At 35.3% G+C, this 23,641-nt stretch overlaps 1 protein-coding gene across 1 annotated transcript in view; it reads right to left on the bottom strand.

The window, feature by feature from the left end:
* Positions 1–23,641, bottom strand: part of atp1a3b (ATPase Na+/K+ transporting subunit alpha 3b) — a 46,015-nt gene that overhangs the window by 17,247 nt on the left and 5,127 nt on the right. Inside the window, exons 3-11 of the mRNA XM_056475838.1 lie at positions 8,254–8,370; positions 8,110–8,169; positions 5,006–5,209; positions 4,801–4,914; positions 3,300–3,434; positions 3,095–3,212; positions 2,744–3,012; positions 545–743; positions 220–464 (exon numbers count right to left, since the gene is read on the bottom strand). Coding sequence (XP_056331813.1) covers positions 220–464; positions 545–743; positions 2,744–3,012; positions 3,095–3,212; positions 3,300–3,434; positions 4,801–4,914; positions 5,006–5,209; positions 8,110–8,169; positions 8,254–8,370 — 1,461 coding nt within the window. The remainder of the gene's footprint in view (positions 1–219; positions 465–544; positions 744–2,743; positions 3,013–3,094; positions 3,213–3,299; positions 3,435–4,800; positions 4,915–5,005; positions 5,210–8,109; positions 8,170–8,253; positions 8,371–23,641) is intronic.

The raw sequence follows: 23,641 nt of genomic DNA, 5'->3' as shown, positions 1-23,641 counted from the left end.
AAAACTATATATATATATATATATATATATATATATATATATATATATATATATATATATATATATATATATATATATATATATATATATATATATATATATATATTTTTTTTTTTTTTTTTTTAATTATTCATAGAGTGTTTATTCATAATTGTTGTAAGTAGAATTATCACTCAGCTTCTGTTTTAGTTTATATTTGTAGTCTAACTAATAACAAACCTGATATTTGTTTGTGGAGTTGAATGGGATTTCGGCTACTTTTTTGTTCTTTTCTCTCATTACTTTGACCGAGCCACAGGACAGCTCGATACACTTGAGCAAGGCAGACTCAGATGCGTCACCAGCTACGTCCCTCTTGAGGATGGGCAGAGAATCTTGTCCCGCCTTAAACACAGCTCTGTTACACAGAGCTGCCACACGGGCCAGAGCCACCCAAGTCACAGAGCTCTTATCAAACGACGCACCTGCAGAGACAGACCACCTTAGACTCTGGACAGAAAAATAGGTACCATATGTTGGGTCATAACAGAAGAAAAGAACAAACCTGACTGATCTTCAGTGGTGTCGGCTTCATGGATCTGATTGTCAAACCACATGTGTGCCACAGTCATTCGATTCTGGGTCAGAGTTCCAGTCTTGTCTGAGCAGATTGTTGAGGTGGATCCTAGCGTCTCTACAGCTTCCAAATTCTTAACCAGGCAGTTCTTGCGAGCCATTCGCTTGGCAGTCAGAGTGAGACACACCTGAGGTTAAAGAGACATTCATTAAATTATATTAAGGAGTTTAACACCGTGTCCTAACTACACGTGACCAGACACTGCGACACAAATGGCATCTTTTCATTCATTCATTCATTTTCTTTTTGGCTTAGTCCCTTTATTAATCAAGAGTCACCACAGTGGAATGAACCGCCATCTTTTAAATAATGATTATTTCAATAATTAACTAACAATTTTAAGAATCGATTAGTTAATTAATCAATAACAAAAACAGCTAAAGGTATCCACACATACATCTTGACACTTTTCCATAGTCAATTCAAATGCAACAGTGTAAATGCAATCGAAAATCTGCTATAATGTTGCTGTCTTTTTTGATGAACTTGAGAATTCTTTTTTCTTGGGAATCAGACTACACTGGTTGTGCTAAATGTTTCTGATTCAATAAAATGGTTCATAAAAGTCATTCATTTAACAATCAGACTACCATATCTGTGCTTAATGTTTCTGTGCTTAAAGTAATTCACATGTGAATCATTGAGTCATTTACTTAGGAATCGACTGCACATGTCATGCTGAATGTTCTTGATTAACCAGAACGTTTATAAACATTACTCATTGGGAGCACTGGTTGTAATGAAAGATTTTGATTCACTACAAAGGTTCATAAGAGTCATTAACTCAGGAATCAGACAATGGGCCCTGTCATACACACTGCGCAATAAGGGCAAGATGTGTTTGGCGTGAATTGTTGCTATTTTCAGACCAGCACAACTCTAATTTTCACATTTTGTGCCACGTTGTTTGAATAGCAAATTGATTTGCACCACTTTTGACTCATGGGCGTGCCGGTCTACAGAGGAGGTGTGTTAAGGCGCATTGTTGACACGTTGCTTTTTGGAGTAACTCAAATAGACGCGCCATTGACCACCTGAAAGCAGGTCTAAAGTCCAGCGCTGAGCGCGTTAGTTATGCGCCTATGCAGGTCCAAGCTTACGCATTGCTTAATACACACAGGATATACATGCAATACACAAATATATTTACAGATGAACAAAATAAAGGATTAAAATATTACAAAAAGTATTAATTTTTACATAAATAAAAAGCCACTACCTCCATGCCTTCTTGACCTCATGGGGCATTTTCATTTTATTCATGACAATTTGCATTAGTATAATGTTATCATATTTAACAGTATTATTTATTATATGCATATTTATATTTGTTTTAATAAAAAAAATTTAGATTTGTCCACCTGTCGGGTTTTGGACCATATGGTACATACGAATAGGACGTGTGTTTGGACATAACTTTTTTACCACACTTTGTTATTATTGTTAATTTTTTTGCTTGCTGAAAATCAGAACTGAATTTAGAAATAGTTTTAAAACAAATCTTTGTGTTTAACAAACGAAATTAAATATGTAGGCTAATGGATGTCGTCAGTGGAGTGCATACATCACTGTTTCCTTATCCACTAAAGTAAAGTCTGTTTAACTGTTTTCTCGCTATAAAGCGTTCAGTTTTTCCACTTACAAAGCCCACTATGTAAATAGCAAATGCACCATAGTGGGACGCAACTGACTCCTAAAGGGAATGGGAGATGATACTCTGATTGGTTTAATGCATGTTATGCTCAAAACACAGAAATGAGCTCAACCCTATTAGACCATGCGCCAGGGCGCAGACAGTATTTTTCTGTCCATAAAATATCGAAAGTGGATTCGGACACACCCTTAATGCTTTTGTGCTATGTGCTTTAGACTTTGCGCCTAGGTCGTTAAAATAGAGCCCAATATGTTTAGGAATTGGACTATTATTTATAGCTTTGCTTGGGGCTGGAGGGTGGCAGAATGGTTTATAACACAGTGTTTTGGGAGAATCTATTTACTCTGGCTGTGATAAATGTTTAGAAAGCACCAAAAAAGGATCATGAGAGTCATTAATTCAGTCATTGGACTACAGTGGTTTTGATTACAACCCTATTATATTCAAATGCCTAGTAGACTGCATATGCTCACAGTGACAGTAGCCAGCAGACCCTCAGGCACATTAGCGACGATGATCCCAATAAGGAAAATGACAGCCTCCAGCCAGCTGTATCCCAAAATGACGGCCAGAATGAAGAAGGTCACTCCCAGGAAGACGGCTACGCCTGTGATGATGTGAATAAAGTGCTCGATCTCCTTGGCGATGGGTGTTTTCCCCGTCTCCAGTCCTGAGGTCAGTGTGGCGATGCGGCCCATCACTGTGCGGTCGCCAGTGCAGACCACAATACCGCGAGCAGTGCCTGACAGACAAACAAAACATATAATGCTTCAGAACTTAAAAAAAGTTGACTTTTTGACATTTCACAATAATAAAATCCACACCTTCCACGCAGTTGGTGGAGAAGAAAGCGATGTTACGGGTTTCCAGAGGATTGTCATGAGTGCAGTCAGGTGATCTTGTCTGAGGTTCTGATTCGCCAGTCAGGGAGGAGTTATCCACCTATGTGTCATGTCAAAAACACATGATTGTTCACTAGGTGGCACCACAGGTAGGACTGCAGACAAATAACTGAGGTTTATATGGTACCTTGCATCCATGAGAAGAGATGATTCTGAGGTCAGCAGGGATTCGGTCTCCACCTTTGACCTCCACCAGGTCGCCTGCAACCACTTCCTCAGCATTGATCTGCATCTTTTCCCCTTCACGGATCACTAATGCTTGCTGTAAATAAAAATGTGTTACAGTATTCTACTCGTAGTGCTTCTGTTTTGTAAAGCACTGAAGCCCAGAGTATACTTGATTTTTTTACACATACACTATGGTAAGCGTACAACATGTGAGATGCAAATTTCATCGCATTGCATGCACAAATATTTTTTTTCCACTAGATTGTTCACAATCTGCAACCATTGAAGCAGACAGTTAGATTTAGGCCCAAGCACAACAAGGCTGCCCAAGCAAATAAGAAGCAAGAAGTTTTATTTCCAATCATAATTTTCACATTATTTTGACGTCCAATAACGTTGATATCTGACTGATTTTAGGTTGTGTTGGAAAGTAACCAAAATCCAACATCAAGCCAACATCTTAAACCAATGACATATTGACGTCAAATACTGACATTTATTCGTAAAGTATGGCAACCAAAATCCAACATCTGATAGACGTCAAAATGGTATTGTCCACACAATGTCAAAGTGTAACATCATTAGACGTTGATATTTGGTTAATTTTAGGTTGGACACTGACGTCGGCCTACATTGGGGTACGACGTCAGTCTGACGTCATGTTGAAGCAGGGAATTAGTTTTTTAAAACATTTATTTATAAATTAATGTTATATCTTGTGGTTACATCCATCAATATGAGCAGTTTTATGCCTTGTTAAGAGGCAACATGATCCACCAGCTATAACAGGGACTTGAGGAAAACCTGGAGGCCAGAGGAAATTCAAAGACTAATTTATTTTTGATCTGAAAATGAACATTTTCTAAAGTCCAAATACTGTGCAAAGCAATTTTGCGAGTGAATAATCTGTTAAATATTATCGTGCTTGTGCTGTTCTGAATGACAACCGCAGACAACATCTTGTGAATGAACTAGCAACAAGTAACATCTTGTGAATAACTATGTATGAACTAGCAACTAGCACCACTATATAATGACGTGTGCAGGTGTAGTAGTTGAGTTCCATTTCTTAGGGCAATATTTTTTATCCCTGGTACCCCTTCACACTCGGTTTCAAGGGTCAAAGGGAAGATGTAAATGTAGAGTTTGATGTAGGGGTATAAAATAGAATTGAAATTGGGACTTAGAGTTGGAAAAGAAACAAAAGAGAACAAGAACAACAACCATTGAAGATGGCAAAAACAATAAATACTGTTAGAGGTGGATGTGTGAGGGGATTAAGAGAACAAACACACTTTTAAGGCTCATTACTTTTGGGGGAAAAGCCATTTTTGAGTGCCTGTGTATCTACACATCATCAAGTGGAGTGCACTATATAGTCTGTGTGTTCAAATGTGCATGTATACTAATGAACACATAATAAATCTAAGTAAACGTTGGGTTTAGTGTGTAGCTAGTACCTGGGGCACCATGTTTTTGAAGGACTCCATAATTTTGGAGCTCTTTGCCTCCTGGAAGTAGGAAAAGCAGCCGGTAATGATGACCACAGCAGACAGGACGATTCCCAGGTACAACTGGATGAAACCACAAGAAGACACACATTCAGTTTACATATTCACTGCAAGTTTGTGCTATTAATGCTGCTGATGGGTAATGTGTATGCACATTATCTCCAGCTGGATCATCTTCAGTAGCAGCTTGAATGGCATAGGCCAGGAAGCAGAGAATGGCTCCAATCCAAAGCAAGATGGAGAAGCCTCCGAACAGCTGACGACAGAATTTAACCCACTCGGGTGTTGTTGGTGGTGGGGTCAGAGCATTTGGCCCATCGCGTGCCAGAAAGTCTCTGGCCTTTGCATTGGTTAAACCCTGTGTTGGAGAAAGATAGAGATCAGGAAGTAACCCAATGCTAATATTCTCTCCCTCAGGTCATCCAACATTTGGTGACTTTTTAGAATGCTAAATGGCTAAAATTGTGATCTTTGTTGATTCATGTAAATCAAGTAAATGGAGACTTTTTACTGTCTGTTACAGTCAAATGTATATTATGCCTGTCTGTTTGGCTTGTTATGTGATGTGATATTGATGTTAGTTTAGAGTTTTGATTTTGGTCTTGTTCTGTATGTGTGCTTGTGAAAATCCCCTGATCTCTGGCGTCAGCCTTTCCCTGGGATTCGAGGAGTTTAGAGATCACATGACATACATCTTGCATCACGTAGATGCAAGATCATCTAAACAGCACCTTATATCCATATACAATGCAATACTCTCTAAATTCGCACTTGTACACAGCACCTTATAACCTGTATATTTATAACAATCTGTACATACAACTCAACATCCAGGTTTCTTCACTAACCGCATCTGTTTAATGTTCATCATTTTTTATTATTATTTTATTTTTTCAGATTTATTTTATGTTGTCACTTGTCACTTTATGTACACTGGAAGCTTCTGTAGCCAAAACAAATTTCTTGTGTGTGTGAAGCACACTTGGCAATAAAACTGATTCTGATTCTGATAACTCCACTGTCTAAACACACTAGTTTAGAAGTGAGCGCCACCCGCTGTAAGCTTCTCCATATTTTTGGTTAGAAGAGTAGGTTAAGATATAGCGTGAAAACGCTGAAAATGTTCTGTTTGTTTATTTTCTACTAGATAGTTTAGAGGGTTATATTAGCTAGATTTGGGCGTTTTGTTATATTGCTTTCATTTATTTGGCGCCACTTAATTCTCGTTTCCCCAACCATAATACGTTGATTTATTTTGTGTGATCTTGTAAATAATACTTTTCTTTTATGTTTGCCTTTCCACTATTGTAAATAAATTAACTTATTTTTGGCAGTATTTTGGTTGTTGTTGAAATTTTGCCACCAACTCACTACAAATTTTAATCACCTTTAAATGTTACCTCTTAAACCCTAAAGCAAAACTAAAAAGTCGTAACACTGTCAAAGTGGCAACAGCCATTGAACCAGGTTTTTAGCTAAAAATCTCACCTACAACTTGGAAAAAGTCACCTATAACTTGACCTGAGGGCAAAAAAATAAACAGCACATTTTCATATGGGGATGAACTAAGCCTACAAGAACTGTGTGAAACATATCAAATATGCTGTGTACTACTAAATGTCAAAGGTGGACATAAGATGACTTCAAATGATTTAGAATACACACACAATGGCTGTTTCTCAATATGCGTTCTTCAGCGATCTTATGTTCTCATGTAACGTCATCATTAACTGCCAAAGTTCAGTTCCAAAACTCAAGACCGCAAGAACAGAGGATGAGTGGAAGTTCCCTGATGTGTTCTTGGTATCGGAGATGCACCGATGCAGACTTGCTCAAGAAGTCCCAGAAGTCATTGCGACCGGAGGTGGGAAGCGCAGCATTTTATGTAGATTTATCATTAAAGTTAAGAGATATAACTCATTTATCTCAAGAGTTTTCCTAAATGAAATGATGAAAGTAAACATTAACATGGAAATCTTAATAAAGGCATAAACACATTAAGGGAATTTATTGTTAAAATTCGTAATAAAATATGTTTTATTGTATTGTGCAATGTATATTTATAAGGTCTTTATGCACAGTATATATTGTGAAAGGAGAAAAACAAAAGATCGTTGTATGAATGCTGTAATGTTTAAATAATTTTCAGTTATAAATGTGTGAAGGTCATGTGATCATCAGGAAGAACGCAACCTCTCATTTCTCACAGGACACGTTCTCTGTTCTCGTGGTCTCCCGGGTTCGTTCTTCTGAGGTGGCCTGGCAAGACCAGTCTCTACAAGAACGCAAGTCCGTTCTCTGCGTTCTTGGAATTAAGAAACAGCCAATGTATTTGAAAGCGTATGATGCCCCCTAGTGTTTTTAAAGGAAAAGCACAGTAAAAAGGCTATTCCCAAGACCAAAGATGTGCCCATAAACTTTAAAATAGTTTTTATTTTGTGCATTATTATGTTACATTAATAATATTTTTATACATAAAATTACATTTAATACATAAATAACTTTGGTAACACTTTAAAATAATGGTCCATTAGTTCATGTTAGGCAATGTATTTACTAGCAGGAACAATTAGTTATACATGTATTATGATATTTCTTTATATTAGTTAACGTTTGTTAATGTCATTTAAGTTAAATAACATTAATTCATGTTAGTTCACGATGCATTAATGTTAACAAGCACATCTTTAGATATTAATAATGCATGAGTAAATGTTGAAGTATGATTAATAAATGCTTTACAAGATTATTCATAGTTAGTTAATGTTAGGAAATGCATTAATTATTGGACCATCATTCTCAAGTGTTCCCATAACTTTTTTGTGGGATCTTATGTAAAAAAAATAAGATCTACAACATAATAAATCATCATTGTTTTTAATAACTGAATTTTCTCCATCAACAACAGTTGTTTTTATAGAAGAACACACAGTTATAGGAAAGCGCTATTGACATTCTTAGTGCCTGTTAGTTAAAAAAGTCTAAAAAAGTAGCTTTATCATCCTTTGGTATCCATCGATTTTTAAGTCCATCGAGATTTAAAAGTTACTTGCATGTGTTTAATTAAAGAAACAAGGAATTTTATGTACGGTGCTCCCTATAACGCCAATACTACAAAGTGCAGCACACTGGTCATTCTCAAGACCACTGATGTGTTCCTAAATTTGCACTTAATTGTTTTCTACAGAACTATATTTAAATATGTATTTGAATTTAAATTATACACCTATTTTTTTAACTGCACAATGGTGGCTTTACCTGAACAATGTCTGTCTGGAATTTCCGGCATACTTCCTCGACTGACATCTTGTGTTCTGTCTGAAATTGAAGTAAAAATGGAAAATGTGACAAAAGATAAAGGCAAAAGACTACATCAAGCTACTTTGCCAGTGTGATACTTACCAGGGGAACTTCTTTTTTCAGATCATCGAGATCCTTTCCCCCCTTCTTCTTCTTTGGAGAACCTTTTTCATCTTTGTCTTGCGTGGTGGCCACGCGGTAGCTGTCCGATCGCCCATACTAAAACACAAATACAATAGTCAGTTAATTGACTTCACACAGTTTATCATAGTTCAGGAATAATGACAACAGAAATCTTGATCCTGTACGATATCAACAGTTCAAAGAGGTAACATAAAACTCATTTCATTTGTCTCCTTCCTGTCATTTGCGGCACCACAAAAAGGCAAGAGTCTTGTTTTCATCAAAGTCAATCTGATTAGATTTAATATGAGTCTGTTTCTCATTAAAGTGACCAGAAAGTGTAAACTGTAAAAAGATAGTTCAAAGGAGAGAAAATCTAATTTATTACACTTTGTTCTTTATTTAAATTAAGTCAAAGATCAAAGGAGACATGAAGTGTAATGTTCCAGTTCTGTTTTCCTCTGACATGGTGATTATTTCATCTGAGACGAAATTTGAGTTGAGGTTATTATACTTTCATAATCAGATTTTGACCTTTCAGTGTGGTATCCACTACTTTCCATGAATCCCGTGTTTCTATTGGCTGGATGTGTAATTCCGTCATACTGGAAGAAGGTGGCATAGAATTAATCCATCAGAGCCAAAATGGCTCCCGTGAGGTTCAGGTGGGGCTATTTTAGTGGAACAGTCATCATTAAAGCAGGAACCTGTGTATCATCTAACACCACAGACTGATCAATATTGAGCTTCCAGAACAACCAGCACAGACTCCTCAGGGGAATAAAGAGCTATTCTTGCAGCCCCGTCGATATGTGAATTGTGAATTCCCTTCCAGGAAATGACTGAGGCAAGACCCTGTGGAACAAAACCACTCACATGAGTGTGTGGATGAGTGGAGCCCCCTGATGGACAATGTATGAAAAGAACCAGACCAATTTGTTGTTACTGTACTTCGCTTTATAAAATGTAAAAAATGTAAAATATAATTAAATATATATTTTAAACTTTTATATTTCTAGAAACATAATATATTTATCACTTCTATCATAAGTTATATCTTAAAAGGGTAATATATTTACCCTTTCAAAAAAGTGTGTGTGTTATTAACATATATATATATATATATATATATATATATATATATATATATATATATATATATATATATAATGCACACACTATTTTGAAAGAGTAAATATGTTATAAAAAAGTAGTTTATAACTTAATTTAATAATTTGTTCCAGTGATTTTAAAAATTAATTTTCAGCTTCATTACTCCAGTCTTCAGAGTCACATGATCCTTCAGAAATCACTCTATTATTAATTATTATTACTATTATTAATAATAATATTATTGCTATTAATGGCAATAGTAATAAAAGCAGTAATGACTGGAGTAATAATTTTATTTGAAATTACATACAATAAGAAAGCAGTTATTCACAATTTTATTTATTTTTTTATTTATTTATTTTATTATATATATATATATATATATATATATATATATATATATATATATATATATATATATATATATATTACATATTATTACAATGAAATTCTATAATAATAGACAGAAATGTAATGTAATTATTTGTTCTGTAAAGTATTTTGTTCTGTAAAGAAAACGTTATATAAGTATCAAATTATTATATTTTATATTTTATGAATATTATATTCATAATTATATGTAATTATTTGAGTATAGCAATTATATGATAATAATGATAATATTATTAATATGAGCAATACTTTTGTTCAATATTTATAAATATATAATAGTAATACACGTACAATTAATATAATATACAATTAATATAATAATATATTTACATTATACTTAAAATATTATTTACCTTGTAGCATTCATATAGAATACAGAACAATACTAAAATGTTCATAAAATAAAACATAAATGTAATAAAGAAATATAATATAACAATATAATATGTGATTTTAAAAAATAATCAATAAACATTAATAGGAAAAATGTAAACATGTAGAAAATATCCTAGTTTTCACAGACTAACTCTATAAGAAAATTTTTGGCTACTTTGGGTCAATTTCTTGATGTACTTGACAAATCTATATCTCAAGAGCAATCCAGTGACCCCTCTGAGGTTTAACTTATTTACCCTCTCTAGTTTTGATTGTATGTTTCCTGGCTATGATGTGTGTGTGTTACTTTTTTTGTCTCTTTTCTTTTTTGTTTTCTTCTATATTGTCTTTGTATGTCTAAAGTACGAGCCAATGTTTGTTCTTGTTCTGTGTGTGTAAATAAAAAGTCATAATTATTAACCCCCTGAATTATTAGACCCCCAATTTCTGTTTAATGTGGAGAGAAGATTTTTTCTGTACATTTCTAGACATAAAAGTTTTAATAACTCATCTCTAATAACTGATTTATTTTATCTTTGTCATGATGACAGAACATATTTCACTAGGTATTTTTCAAGACACTAGTATTTTACTTATAGTGACATTTAAAGGCTTAACTGGGTTAATTAGGTTAACTAGGGAGGTTAGGGTAATTAGACAAGTTATTGTATAATGATGGTTTGTTCTGTAGACTATCGAAAAAAATAAAGCTTAAAACGGCTAATTATTTTGACCTTAAAATGGTGTTTAAAAAATGTTAAATTGCTTTCATTCTAGCCGAAATAAAACAAACAAACTATCAACAGAAGAAAAAATATTATCAGACATACTGTGAAAATTTCCTTGCTCAGTTACACATAATTCGTGAACCATTTAAAAACGAAAAAGAATATCAAAGGGGGGCTAATAATTCTGATTTCAACTGTATATAAAAAAGCTTTTAATAAAAAAAAAAAAAAAAAGAAAAGAAAATATCCTAGCTTCATAAACAAGCGATGATTTAAAGTCTATCTAGAACAGATCTCTCTCTTTTGATTAAATGTGCTATTTCCACCAGTGACGTAAAAGGTTTACACCACGACATTGGACTAAGCTTTTAAATCTGCATTGTTACGGTCAGCCGACACGCCTGGGTGAGACCGAAAGACGTCAACTTACGCACATGACCAGGTGACACCTATTAAAAGACAATGTGAACGTGAGAGAAGGAGATGGATGGATAGAGAGCTGAAACACAACAGTGGACAGATGGAAAGAGAGAAGCGGAGGAGGGACTGACAGACCGAGAGAGAGATTAGCAGAGAGAAAGAGGTGGAGAAAGAGGAATATTTGCCACTTCCAGTGGGGTAATTAGATATTGACCCGCTGCTCTCTCAGCGTGAGGGCCTGTCGCCGTCAGCAGGCGCATTTAATGCCTGATGACTCTCGGCACGACAACACCTGCCCAAAACCAACACACACACACACTACAGCACCACAGATCCTGTGACAGAAGTGAGTGTGTGTGGGTGTGCGGTAGGTGACACTACTCAATAATTGAGTGAAAAGAAGTGAGGATCCCCCTATCAGATCTTACAGATGAAACACTATAAAGTCACTATAGAGACCGGTTTGACTTTGTAATCGTGGCTAAAAGAGTGAACGCCAAAAAAAAAAAAGAAACAAAGCTGACGACACACGTGGAAACACAGCAAACAGACCCTCTTTCATCTGTACAAGATGAAAACAGCAGCTGAATACACAAAGAACAAAGGGAACGGTGGGAGAAAATGAAAGGAGGAGGAAACAACTGAATGAGAATGGAAAACTGATTAAAAACCAGACAAATCTAATGTAATCAGTTTATTTAGCTGATTTATATTTATGGTGTGTGTCTTTAGATGTAAAGGGGAGTGTGAGTGTGTATGTGTGCCTGCGTGTGTGTGTGTGTGAGCACCTGCCGCAGATACATCTGCAATGATACCTGCACTGCGGTAAGAACAGAGTGGAAAGAGGAGAAGAGCGCTCTCTTTCTCTCAAAGATTGGAGTGATATATCAGATTTATTTGAACTTTGAGTACAGATCATGTTTAAAGATTCAGAGAAGGGCTATTTTTCATAGCTGATAATGGAAGAGATTACAAAAGGTATTTCTCAAAATGTTCTAGAGGTCAAAGACCAAAAAGGGGTTTTCAAGAATCATAAAAATGCAAGTATGATGAGTTTTAGATTGAGTTTTTGTCCACACTGTAAAAAAATCCTGGTTGCCTTAAATTTTTAAGCTGAATCAAATTAACCTTATGAGCAGGGTGCAAATTACAGTGGGGTTTGGGGGGGTTGACCCCCCTAATTAATGCTTGATCCCACTTGAAGGACATCAAAACAACATGTATATGGGGGTCAGCTCTTTAATACTGAGAAAAATAATTTGCACTGCTTTATATTTTAAATAATAATGTTAATAATTAAAATTAATTAAAAAAATGTAATTAACAATATAAATATACATTTGACAATGGTCTATACCACTGTGAATGCATAATCGCACCGATCAGTCTGCTAGAAAACCTCATTCAACGGTCTGAAACCGGCACCGGTAGACTTAACTATTTACAAGACTATTTTATTGTAAAATAGCTGTTTGTTTCTACATATAGCCTAAAAGTAGTCAAATTAGATGCATAGTTTGACTTACAGCAACCTCAGAAGTGGCTAATTGGATACTCTAGGTCAGAGTTTCTAAACCCTGTTCCTGAAGGCACACTAACAGTACACATTGTCATTCTCTCCCTAATCAAACACACCTGAAACAACTCATCAGAACATTAGAAGAGACTCCAAAACCTGAAGTTAATGGGTCAGATGAGGGAGACATCCAAAACATGAACTGTTGGTGTGCCTCCAGACACAGGGTTGGGAAACACTGCTCTAGGTTAGAATACACAAATGTCCCACAAAACACTGAAAACTTAAAGACATATTATTAATAAATTAGATGTAATTTAAACAAATACATACATTTGATTTACTGAAGCACGTATTACAAAAACTAACATTACCGAAAAAGTTGACCCCCCTGATCGTCAATGTATAATTCGCACTCTGCTTATGAGTCCATTGAACGTATATTATGTTAAACTGACTTAAAACAGCTTGCGTAACTATTTTTTTCCAATGCTCACATTAGAATATGTCATATTTAATTAAATAAATCATGAAAGTAATTCAGTGTAAAAATAGATGACATACCCTAAAAATCCTCTTAGCTATATTTAGATCATGAATCTTTTGATGACATATACAATATTATAACACTAAATTAGGCGACGCAGCTGGTGCAGTAGGTAGGGCTGTCACCTATCAGCAAGAAGGTTGCTGGTTCGAGTCTCAGCTGGGTCAGTTGGCGTTTCTAGGTGGAATTTGCATGTTCTCCCTGCGTTCGCGGAGGTTCGCTTTAGTTTCCCCCACAGTCCAAAGACATGCGGTACAGGTGAATTGGGTAGGCTAAATTGTCCGTAGTGTATGAGTGTGAATGAGTGTGTATGAGTGTGTATGGTTGTTTCCCAGAGATGGGTTGTGGCTGGAAGGGCAACCGCTGCGTAAAAGATGTGCTGGATAAGTTAGCGGTTCATTCCGCTGTGGCGACCCTGGCTTAATAAAGGGACTAAGCCGAAAAGAAAATGAATGAATGAACATTAAATTATGAATAAAACTTATTATCTTACATATTTAAATAAATAGATAAGAATAATTCTGCTGTTAAATTTTATTACATCTACTACACTAGGGATGCTACAATCAGGATTTTTGTAGCCTATACCGAGTACCGATTTCTTTTCATGGGGATCGGCCGATATTAAGTACCGATTGTGATGCTTTAAGCTTTATAATGCATAAAGCCCATTTCCCCTCTAAATAATACTTAAGTGTAAGAGAATAAGTTATGAATGCAGCATATAATCCCTTAAACACATCTCTTATAACCATTTAAGTGTGAACATGAAGCAGCTTTATAGAAAATAATAGATAAAACAGCTCCAGCAAAGAGACCATCACTCAAGCGAGTCGTGCCAGTAGACTGTAAAACAAAGGTTTATCCACATCTGTATATATTATAGCTGCAATCGCTCTCACTTGTTAACTCGTAAACAAACACTTGCGATCGGTTCATGAAATCGACTAGATTGGCGAGTACCGATCAAGTCATTAAATGTTATTATCGGTCGATATCGATCTCCAGCCGTTGATCGGAGCATCCCTAATCTAGACACTAGCTGCAAAAGATTCAGCCTGTTCTCACAAGTAAACATAAATATTTTGCGCTTTGTCAGTTTAGTTGCTAATTCGTACGAGTTCAGTTGTACGAAAATGTATGATTTTTAAAAGGAGGTGTGGGACTCAACCCCACCCCTAAATCCAACCATCATTGGGGATGAGCAAATCCTATACTAAACTGTATGAATGAGATTGTACAAATTAATATGAATTAGCCATTGAACCCAAAAGTTACGAATTATCGTGAATTGCCGAGAACGCTGAAAGGTTATATGATTAATAAGTCATGACAACATATGTTTTTGTATTAATTATAACTATAATTAAACTAACTTAAAGTTAACTAACTAGTTATATTATTTTAAGTTTATTTTAATTCATGTTCAAGTTACTCAATATTACTATATTCACAATTATATTCAACGCATAATATAACGCAATTATATTCAACGCAATTATAAACAACACAATCCTTCTGATTTTTTGGGCACAATTTAGTTGTTTTATGTTTAATCCAATTAATATTTGTTAATTTAACTTAATGGGATTGTGTTGAGAGAAAATGAATGAATTGTGCGCAACCCTGCATTTTTTACAGTGTACAGTGCACAAATACACTTTGCACACTGCAATTTAAAACTAATTATCTTAATAATTTAATGTACAAATGCAAGGCAACCTAAGAAAATGTTTCAGTAAACATTTATTTATGTTTTATGTTAGGCAATATAGCCTTTTGAGCCTAAATATGCTATATTTATAGAATAATGTAAAGTAGTAGACTAATATTGCAGTTATCTAATTCACAATATAATTGTTCTTACAACACTACTGACTGCATGTTCCTTGCAGAGAAAAACACACTGCTCTGTGAGAGAACCAGAGACGATGGGCTGGAATTACACGCCAACATTGACTTTTCTACTGACTGACTGAGTCAAACAGACACACATGCACACACACAGGTGCTGAGGTCTGTCCCATGAACTCTTTCCACAAATTATTGATGCTCTTGAAACTGAAGGACTCATTCAGTCTGCACGTGTGTGTACACGTTTGTTCACACTCTACACAAGAAAAGTGTGTGGCTGTCAAGCCCAGGGACTTATCTGTCCTATTTAAGTTTAAGTTGACTTTGTAAATGAGAGACAGAAAGTGTGCACAGTTATTAATATTAAAAAAGTTCTGAATGGAATCTCTTGTAGTGCAGGATGAGTTACCAATATTTAATATTTATTTTGCCAACTCGCCAAGCCTTACAGCAAATAAATATGGAGCAATATATATATATATATATATATATATATACACATACAGTCAAGCCCCAAAGTATTCATACTCAATAGTTTTAGGCTTGACTGTATAATTATTTATACTTATCAAGCTGTATAATTATTTATTTAAATATTGTTTAATTTCATTTAATTTCATTTAACTTTTTAAAGATCTTTTTTTCATTTAACTTTTTTTCATTTAACTTTTTATTTAAAGAAGTGTCCGAAGGTTTTGAAAAACCTGAAAATATGACATAACTTCACTTAAGTTTTTATACTTAAATTCACTTAAAATCACTTAGATTGATACTTAAAATCAATAGTGATTTTTTTTTTTTATTATTATCCTGTTAATCAAAAAAATAGAGCTTTTGAACATTGATGTGGATGACTAGCGTTAGAGTCAAAAAGACTGAAATTGGCTAAATTGCTAAAAGACAGATAATTTAAAAATCTGTTCAGGCATGTTTTTATTTATTAATTTTTTCTCTCTTAATAAATATGTGTTGAAGTTAAAAGTTTAAAGCCACTTGTTCTTCACTGACTTTGTGACGAGGACAATGTAAGTTAGTCTGTGAAAAAGCAGAGCAAAGTTTCCCATTGGGAAGGGCAAACCTCTGCTAGTGTTTGCCAGGGGACCGAAGCCTTCATGACTGTTTGTGTTTATGGAAGTGTAAAAAGCAGACTTATTCTCCAGGGTCTGTATGTCATCATGTCCTTAAAAGCTTTTAGAGTGAGTGGATTCATTTATGTTCTGACATAAATACTGCTGGAATTATAATCCTTACTAGTGCAGAGATACAAACATATATATACCTACATACATTATAGACTCAATTCCCATTGCAGAACTAATGGTCACAAAACATCTGTGTAAAAAGATTTCATAAGAAATACAGCAGGTGATAAAAAAAAAATGTTATAGATCATATCAATGTGGTGCTGTCAGTGGCCCATGAACATTTCCTGCTTGTTATCAAACTATTTCATAACTCTAACAAGAGGCAATTCAATCATATCTTGATGTTAAAACAGCTTTCATAATATTATTTATCAATATGTGGCTCTTTTTGGATTACAGAAATTAAAAATGTAAAACAGGAAATATGTTGGGACCAATGTTTTCCCTCAAAATGGTCTATATATGATATATATTTCAATGATAAAAACTGTTCATTATATTAAATATTGCAAGACATATTTTTTTATGGATTTTTAATGCAGCTTTTTATTAAAAGCAAATCTTTTTTTATAAAACATAAAACAAAACTCATACCAACCCCAAACATTTAAATAGTATATGAAACTAACAGACATCACATTCACACACCATTGGCTAAGGTAGACAAAATGAGAAGTGTTCTTCTGACTTTTACAAAATTTCTAAACGACGTTTGTTTTTTAACAAAACCATTATAAGACCAAACTCAGTCATATAAAGAAGAAAGCAGTCTTGTTTACATTAGTGCTTATCATGACATTCTAAATGCCACAGGCTCTTTATAATATGTTTTCTTTCCGACATGATGCTGAACAAATATAACTGTGATTGGCTGCTTTACATGTCAGTCAAATTGGGCAGCTCTCAACCAATAATGGCAAAAAAAAGTCCAGACCTTCTGTCTTTGAAAGACTATAATGAAACTAACATCAGACCATCTGAAGTTATTGAACATAATCAGCCTATCATATTAAATGTAAACAAAAAAACAACAATGAAGATTATAGACATACAAAGACGATCCACTCACAATACTACAAATGTGGAAAAGTGCAATGCTCACTTCCAGTCAGAATAGCTAATCGTCAATCTTTACAGGCTGGACATTCTATGGGGGAGGGGTCAGGTCTATACAAATTGGCTTGTTTATTCTGTCAGTATTTTGTAACCACATCCACTGGTTACCTTTGAAACAGCTGAAAAAGAGATTGGTCTGTGAAATTGGTGTGAAATACTTGCCAATATTTGTGCTTATGCAGTAGCCTGAGCAAAACGGCAGTACTATGTTTTAAGTAGTTATAGCTGAAGCAACAAGATTACTTCAGATTTTGTTACTGATTTGAAATGTTATTTAATAGCAAATTCAGGACATATTTACCAAACATTGGAAGATGTTTCAGTGTTTGGAAAATCGCAATAAGCACAGCGCAAATTGGCATTGTGGCAAATAAGCAAAGCTGATGCTCATAGGTGTTGGTGATCTATGCATGGCACAATTTTTTTCTCTACCAGGGGTTAGGGGGGCAAGACGAAACTGTGAGGGTGCTATGAGAATTATCAATATCCATGATATCAAAGTTAGCCAATACTTCATAAAATATTTTGTTTTTATGTTATTTATTTATTTGCCAATGAATATGCATATTCACAAAATTGGCAAGCCTAATATAAGTGACCAAAAGACAATGACTTTTATATGAGAATCTTTTATATGCAAAGGTCTGAGACTTCAGAGCTGGACAGCACCCATGTGCTCAGCTAATGCCATATCGGAATATATTTCCATAAGAAAGTCCACAAGATGTACATTTTACCTTGTGTTTTTGAGAGTTCAGGCACAAGGGGAACAGATAAACTCTGTCTGAGGGAACTGAGATTGTGCTGGTATTACATTACTCACCCTAGTTTGTTCCAAGTCAGCTTTTAATCCCTGAAGAAAATAACACATTTGACAAACAATATGCTCAAACTATGCATTATTCCAGCATACCTAAGTAAATAAGTGTGGAAAATATCTTGCACCTGGGTGGGCTGAATTTTCCAAAGGGTATGTGTGTGAATGAGGTTGATGGGTTGCAGCTGGAAGGGCATCCGCTGCGTAAAACATATGCTGGATAAGTTGGCGGTTCATTCTGCTGTGGTGACCTCAGATTAATAAAGGGACTAAGCCGAAAAGAAAATGCATGATTGAATTACTTGCACCTTATACTACGATGCTCTTTGTAGCACTTCCTCCTGGCAACTGCAGCCATTTCAAGTGCAAGATTTAAAACATGTTTTTTTAGGCATTTGCATAATTTAAGGAGTGCAAACATTAGTAAATTGCATTGTTTAATTCATTAAAAAACTTCCCTCCCATTAAATTTGACTCTGACCATAAAACTCCTCCAAATGCACATTCAGCGAGGTCAGAAAATAGCTGTGCTTGTGCCTTTTCGGTGCTACTCTAGTCTGAGCATCTTTAGTAAATACTGACAGTACTGTCCTAACTCTAGTTAGACAGTTTGTGCTAATGCAAGCTGTTAGAAAATATGGCCCTTACCCGAAGGCATTGCAAATATAGCTACAGAGTGAACAAACTTTCCTTGTAAGGGGCTTTGATGCACTTGCATATTAGGAGTATGCAAGCTTTTTATGTCCAGATGTGGCACCATCCTCACAGAGCCAATCAAATGAGCAGCCCAGTGTGATGTTCACTGAGCATGAAGAAGCATGTCTGCCATCAGCAAGATCACTCTCTTCTCTTATTTCAGTCTCTCTCCTTCTTTCATGAGTGGCTCATTTTACTTTAGTATAGTCATTAAGCTTTCCATCTAAAAAGCTCTAGTAGAAATGACTCATATCGGAAGTATAGCAATGGTTAAAGGGGTTTATTTCTGGACCAGAGGGAATCCCTGTCAGATTTTGTCTTCTCTGTCCAGCTATTAGTCCTGATGAAGTGTATAAACGGCTGTTATAGCTGCGAACATATCAATGCTGGCTGTTCAGTGCGTGATGTATGACTATGAGTGTGTCAATGACTTTTACACATGTCGATACAACCAGAAAAATGGCTTTTTGATCTGGCATGAGGGTGTATTTGTGTGCGTGACTCTAAGACGACTGACCTTAAAACCCTGAGAGATTGTTGAAGAGCAGATAACAGTGAACACTTCTGCACACTGATTGAGTGAACACTGAATGAGTGTGCGTGTATGTGACCTTCCTTGTGCCATCTGTTATGCTGTGAGATGGAGACCAGGATAGGTCTAGGCTGCAAAGCACAGATTAAATAATCTGATTACGGCACATTGGGATTAGCTGCCTGAACCTGCATCACAAACGAGCCAGATTCACTTTGCACAGTATACTTCCTTTTATACCTAAAAACTGGCTTTTTGAAAGACCGGACCATATGTAAAGCTAGATTTATGAGGGAAATGTAATTTTAAAATCTGGATAGAGTTATCTCAAATATTATGAATATTGGCATTTTATTTTTGTATTTTAGGAAGACTTATAAAAAATGTATAGTTATAAATATATAAAGTAGGGATGCTCCAATCAGGAGTTTTGCAGCCGATATCGATATTCCTTGTCATGGGGATCGGCCGATACCAAGTCTGATGCTTCAAGCTTTATAATGCTTAAAGTACATTTTCACTCTAAGTATGACATTTAAGTGGAGATCTCTCCTTACATAAGAGAATAAATGAAGGATGTTGCATTTAATTCATTAAACATGTCTCTTATAACCACAGAAGCAGCTTTACAGAAAAATAACTAACTATGCCATATGGAATCATTGCAAATGAGAAGAATTCAACAAGAAAAAATTTGGAGTGCATATTTGATGCTGGCAACCATTAGTAAACCATTCAAAATATGCACTTCCTAATGCAAAAAGCGTGTTCGGTGTGATCAGGCCCTTACTCTGCCTAAACTCATAACTCATAACTCATACCAATCGCTAGACGATCGATCGGAGCATGCCTAATATAAAGAGTTGTTAAAAATATTCCTTGAATTTTTTTATTCCTTTAAATGTTTTCCCCTTACTGTAATAATAATTTTAAACAGTAGTAATAATTAATGATAATAAATACATGATTCAAATTCCAAATAGAAAGAAAAATAAGAAAAACTGTGATATTACAGACAAACGGGAAACAATTAATACTGTGATTTGCCCAATGTTTTTAATTGCGATTTCCATTCTAATAAACATAGGCCATTTGATTCCACTATTCATTTTAGTTAAGAGGACGAGGCAAGGGCCATTTAAACCAATAACAACAATGACGAATAGTATAAATATAATAATAGCTAGGGACGTCTTCATTATTTTTTTTGCCCTCGAGTCAGAGTCTGAGTCATTTGATTTTGAGTATCGAAACCCGAAACCCGATCTGATACTTCTATAATACAAAAAAAAAAGAAGAGTGAAGAAACGGATCTAGGATGTTCTTTATTTTTTATTTAATTCACCTTATTTTAACATTCGTCAACTCTGTTAACAAACAGAGCACTTCTGTGAGGTAGCTTGAACAATCAAGTAATAAATAACATCAATTCTTCACTTTTGGACTTTAGTGCAACAGTAACTATAAAAAAACATAGAATATAAAACCAAACAGCACACCAACTGAAAATACCCGGCAGACAATCCCAAGTTTACATATCTCACAGTTTGCTTTGAAAATGTTGTCATCATCAACTTTATAATACCTCCAGACCGCAGACATACTCACGATTTCCACTTCAAGCTGTTTCCGTGTTCTACTTTGCCGGCATTTAACCAATAGCGTGTCTGCAACAAAGTGATGTCATGCCACACGCATTTCTGTGTAAAGTCAAGAAAGATGTCTAACTCTGTGCGACCACATAACTATAGATGTGTAAAAAAAAATTATATATATATATATATATATATATATATATATATATATATATATATATATATATATATATATATATATATATATATTCAAGTCCCGATCTGGAGGTATAACGTCCGATTCTGAAACCACATGATCGGGCCCGATTTCCAATCACATGATTGGATCTGGACATCCCTAACAATAACTATATTTGTGTCCACACCTGCTAATAACAATGTTTTTATTTTTTATGTTTGCTTGTCTTTTTGCATTACTCCCTTGCAGCCAGCAGGTGTCCTCGGTATGCAACGTTTCTAGTGCATCTGTCAGATTAATCCAGCTCATGATGTGTAAATAATCTAATCACACAGGGGATTAAGCACAAAAAATATCCATTTTACATATTTACCCCAGCATTTTCAAAGGAGGCAACACAATGATTACGAAACTTCTAGATACCTAAGTTACTTTTATTTTTATACTTCAGTTCAGTAGCGGGAATTAGCATGTTCTCCCCGTGTTGGTGTGGGTTTCTTGCGGTTCCCCCCACAGTCCAAAACAAAAGTGCTATAGGTGAATTGGATAAGCTAAACTGGCCATAGTGTATGTGTGTGAATGAGAATGTATGGGCATTTCCCAGTGATGGAATCAGCCGGAAGGGCATCCGTTGCGTAAAACATATGCTGGATAAATTGGCGGTTCATTCCACTGTGGTGACCCCTGATAATCAGGGACTAAGACGAAGGAAAATTTATGAATGAACGAGTTCGGTAGCCTGTCCTTAATCAGTTGTTTTCAAGAAACATTATCATTAAATCATTAATTAATCTTTGAATGAAGTGCTTAACATCAAGTAGTGGGCTTCTCCACAGTGTTGGCTATAGCTTTAAATTGCGTGAGCCCTTTATATTTCAGTTGATTCTGACTGGCTGTCAGCGTTTTTTTTAATTATTAGCTAAAATAACATTATGAAACTGATTCCAATGATTTTGTTTCTCTACATTATTATCATTATAGCTGTGATTTCAACTCTGCTGTATTTTGCATTCAACACAATGTCTTTATCATTATCTTTATAGGTATCGTGCTTAGTGTGAACGGCCCTTTATGTGCTTTTCAAGTCCTGATGAATATTATCTTTGATAACAAGGGGCCCTGAAGCCAGAAATTTGGCTGGTTTAGGTGAATGGAAAAAAACATGATCAATTAAGAGTAACAAGATTAAACCATTCCAAATGCTGAGACCTTTTAATTCCTTTTCCCAGAATCTTCATGCAACCCCCACAGATTAAAGGAGTGAGGAAATTTTTATTGGGTCGGCGCTTTCTAAAATTAACTTTAAACAAAATCTATAATCCTTCTTGTTACAGTATTACCTCTATATCCCCTCCTGTCCATTATTCTATCCTTCCATCTGTCCAAACTTCATCCACTGAGCTCAGCTTTGCCAGCGTGCGGGGCATCTGTGTGCATGTTCTTGATTGGAACACTAAATCACTCCCCCAAACTACAGCCGCAGCAGGACACACAGATGCTTCACGTCTCGAAAGGGTTGTCTAAGGATTCCTCTCTTAATTCTGTCTCCATCAGACAAATGCTACACAGTTTCATCACATTTACCTCCACAATCCGCATGCACTCACATTCTGTGACGTCTGACTCTTATTGTTCATCGCAGCTGGTTAAAGTCAACAGTGAGCTGTGCTACAGAATTCCCTCTATCAGAATAGACTGTTCTGTCTCTGCTCCTTCACCAACAAAGGATCGAATGAATAAATGATGGCGTGGTATGGATGTGGAACCTGAACCTGGCTCTCCACACAGACCTGAGGGGCCAGTTACACTACATCAACACTGAGGACAGAGAGAGGGAGAGGGTAATCTGACCTTCAGTATCCGCTCCACTCACAGACATGGTCATCAGACCTAACAGATCTAATCCAAACCACTTAATGCAGAAGTCTGTTATTTGTTTTGCTTCAGTAAGCTAAATCTATGTTGAATTAAAAGTGTAAAAAGAGTTCAGATGTTAAACCCCACACTGAACATTCTGTCTTCATTTACTCAGTCTTCAATTTTTGAGTTTCACAAAAGAAGTTATTTTGAAAGGAGCTGGAAATCACTTCTATTTTGTTTTTCATACAATGGAAGTGAATGGTTACAGGTTTCCAACATTTTTCAAAATATCTTCTTTTGTGTTCAACTCAAAAAGGAAACTAAATAAGGCATTGAACCACTTGAGTACTCATTCTCAAGGGGTTCAGTGCCTTATTTAGTTTCCTTTTTAGTGAATTGTGAATACATTTTCATTTTTTTGGGTTGAACTATCCATAGAAATCCCTTAATATTGCTAAATGTTGACCAATATAAGTGAGTTG

This window comes from Danio aesculapii, chromosome 16 (assembly GCF_903798145.1).
Source record: "Danio aesculapii chromosome 16, fDanAes4.1, whole genome shotgun sequence".
Lineage (NCBI taxonomy): Eukaryota > Metazoa > Chordata > Actinopteri > Cypriniformes > Danionidae > Danio > Danio aesculapii.
This window is presented reverse-complemented; position numbering and strand designations above follow the sequence as displayed.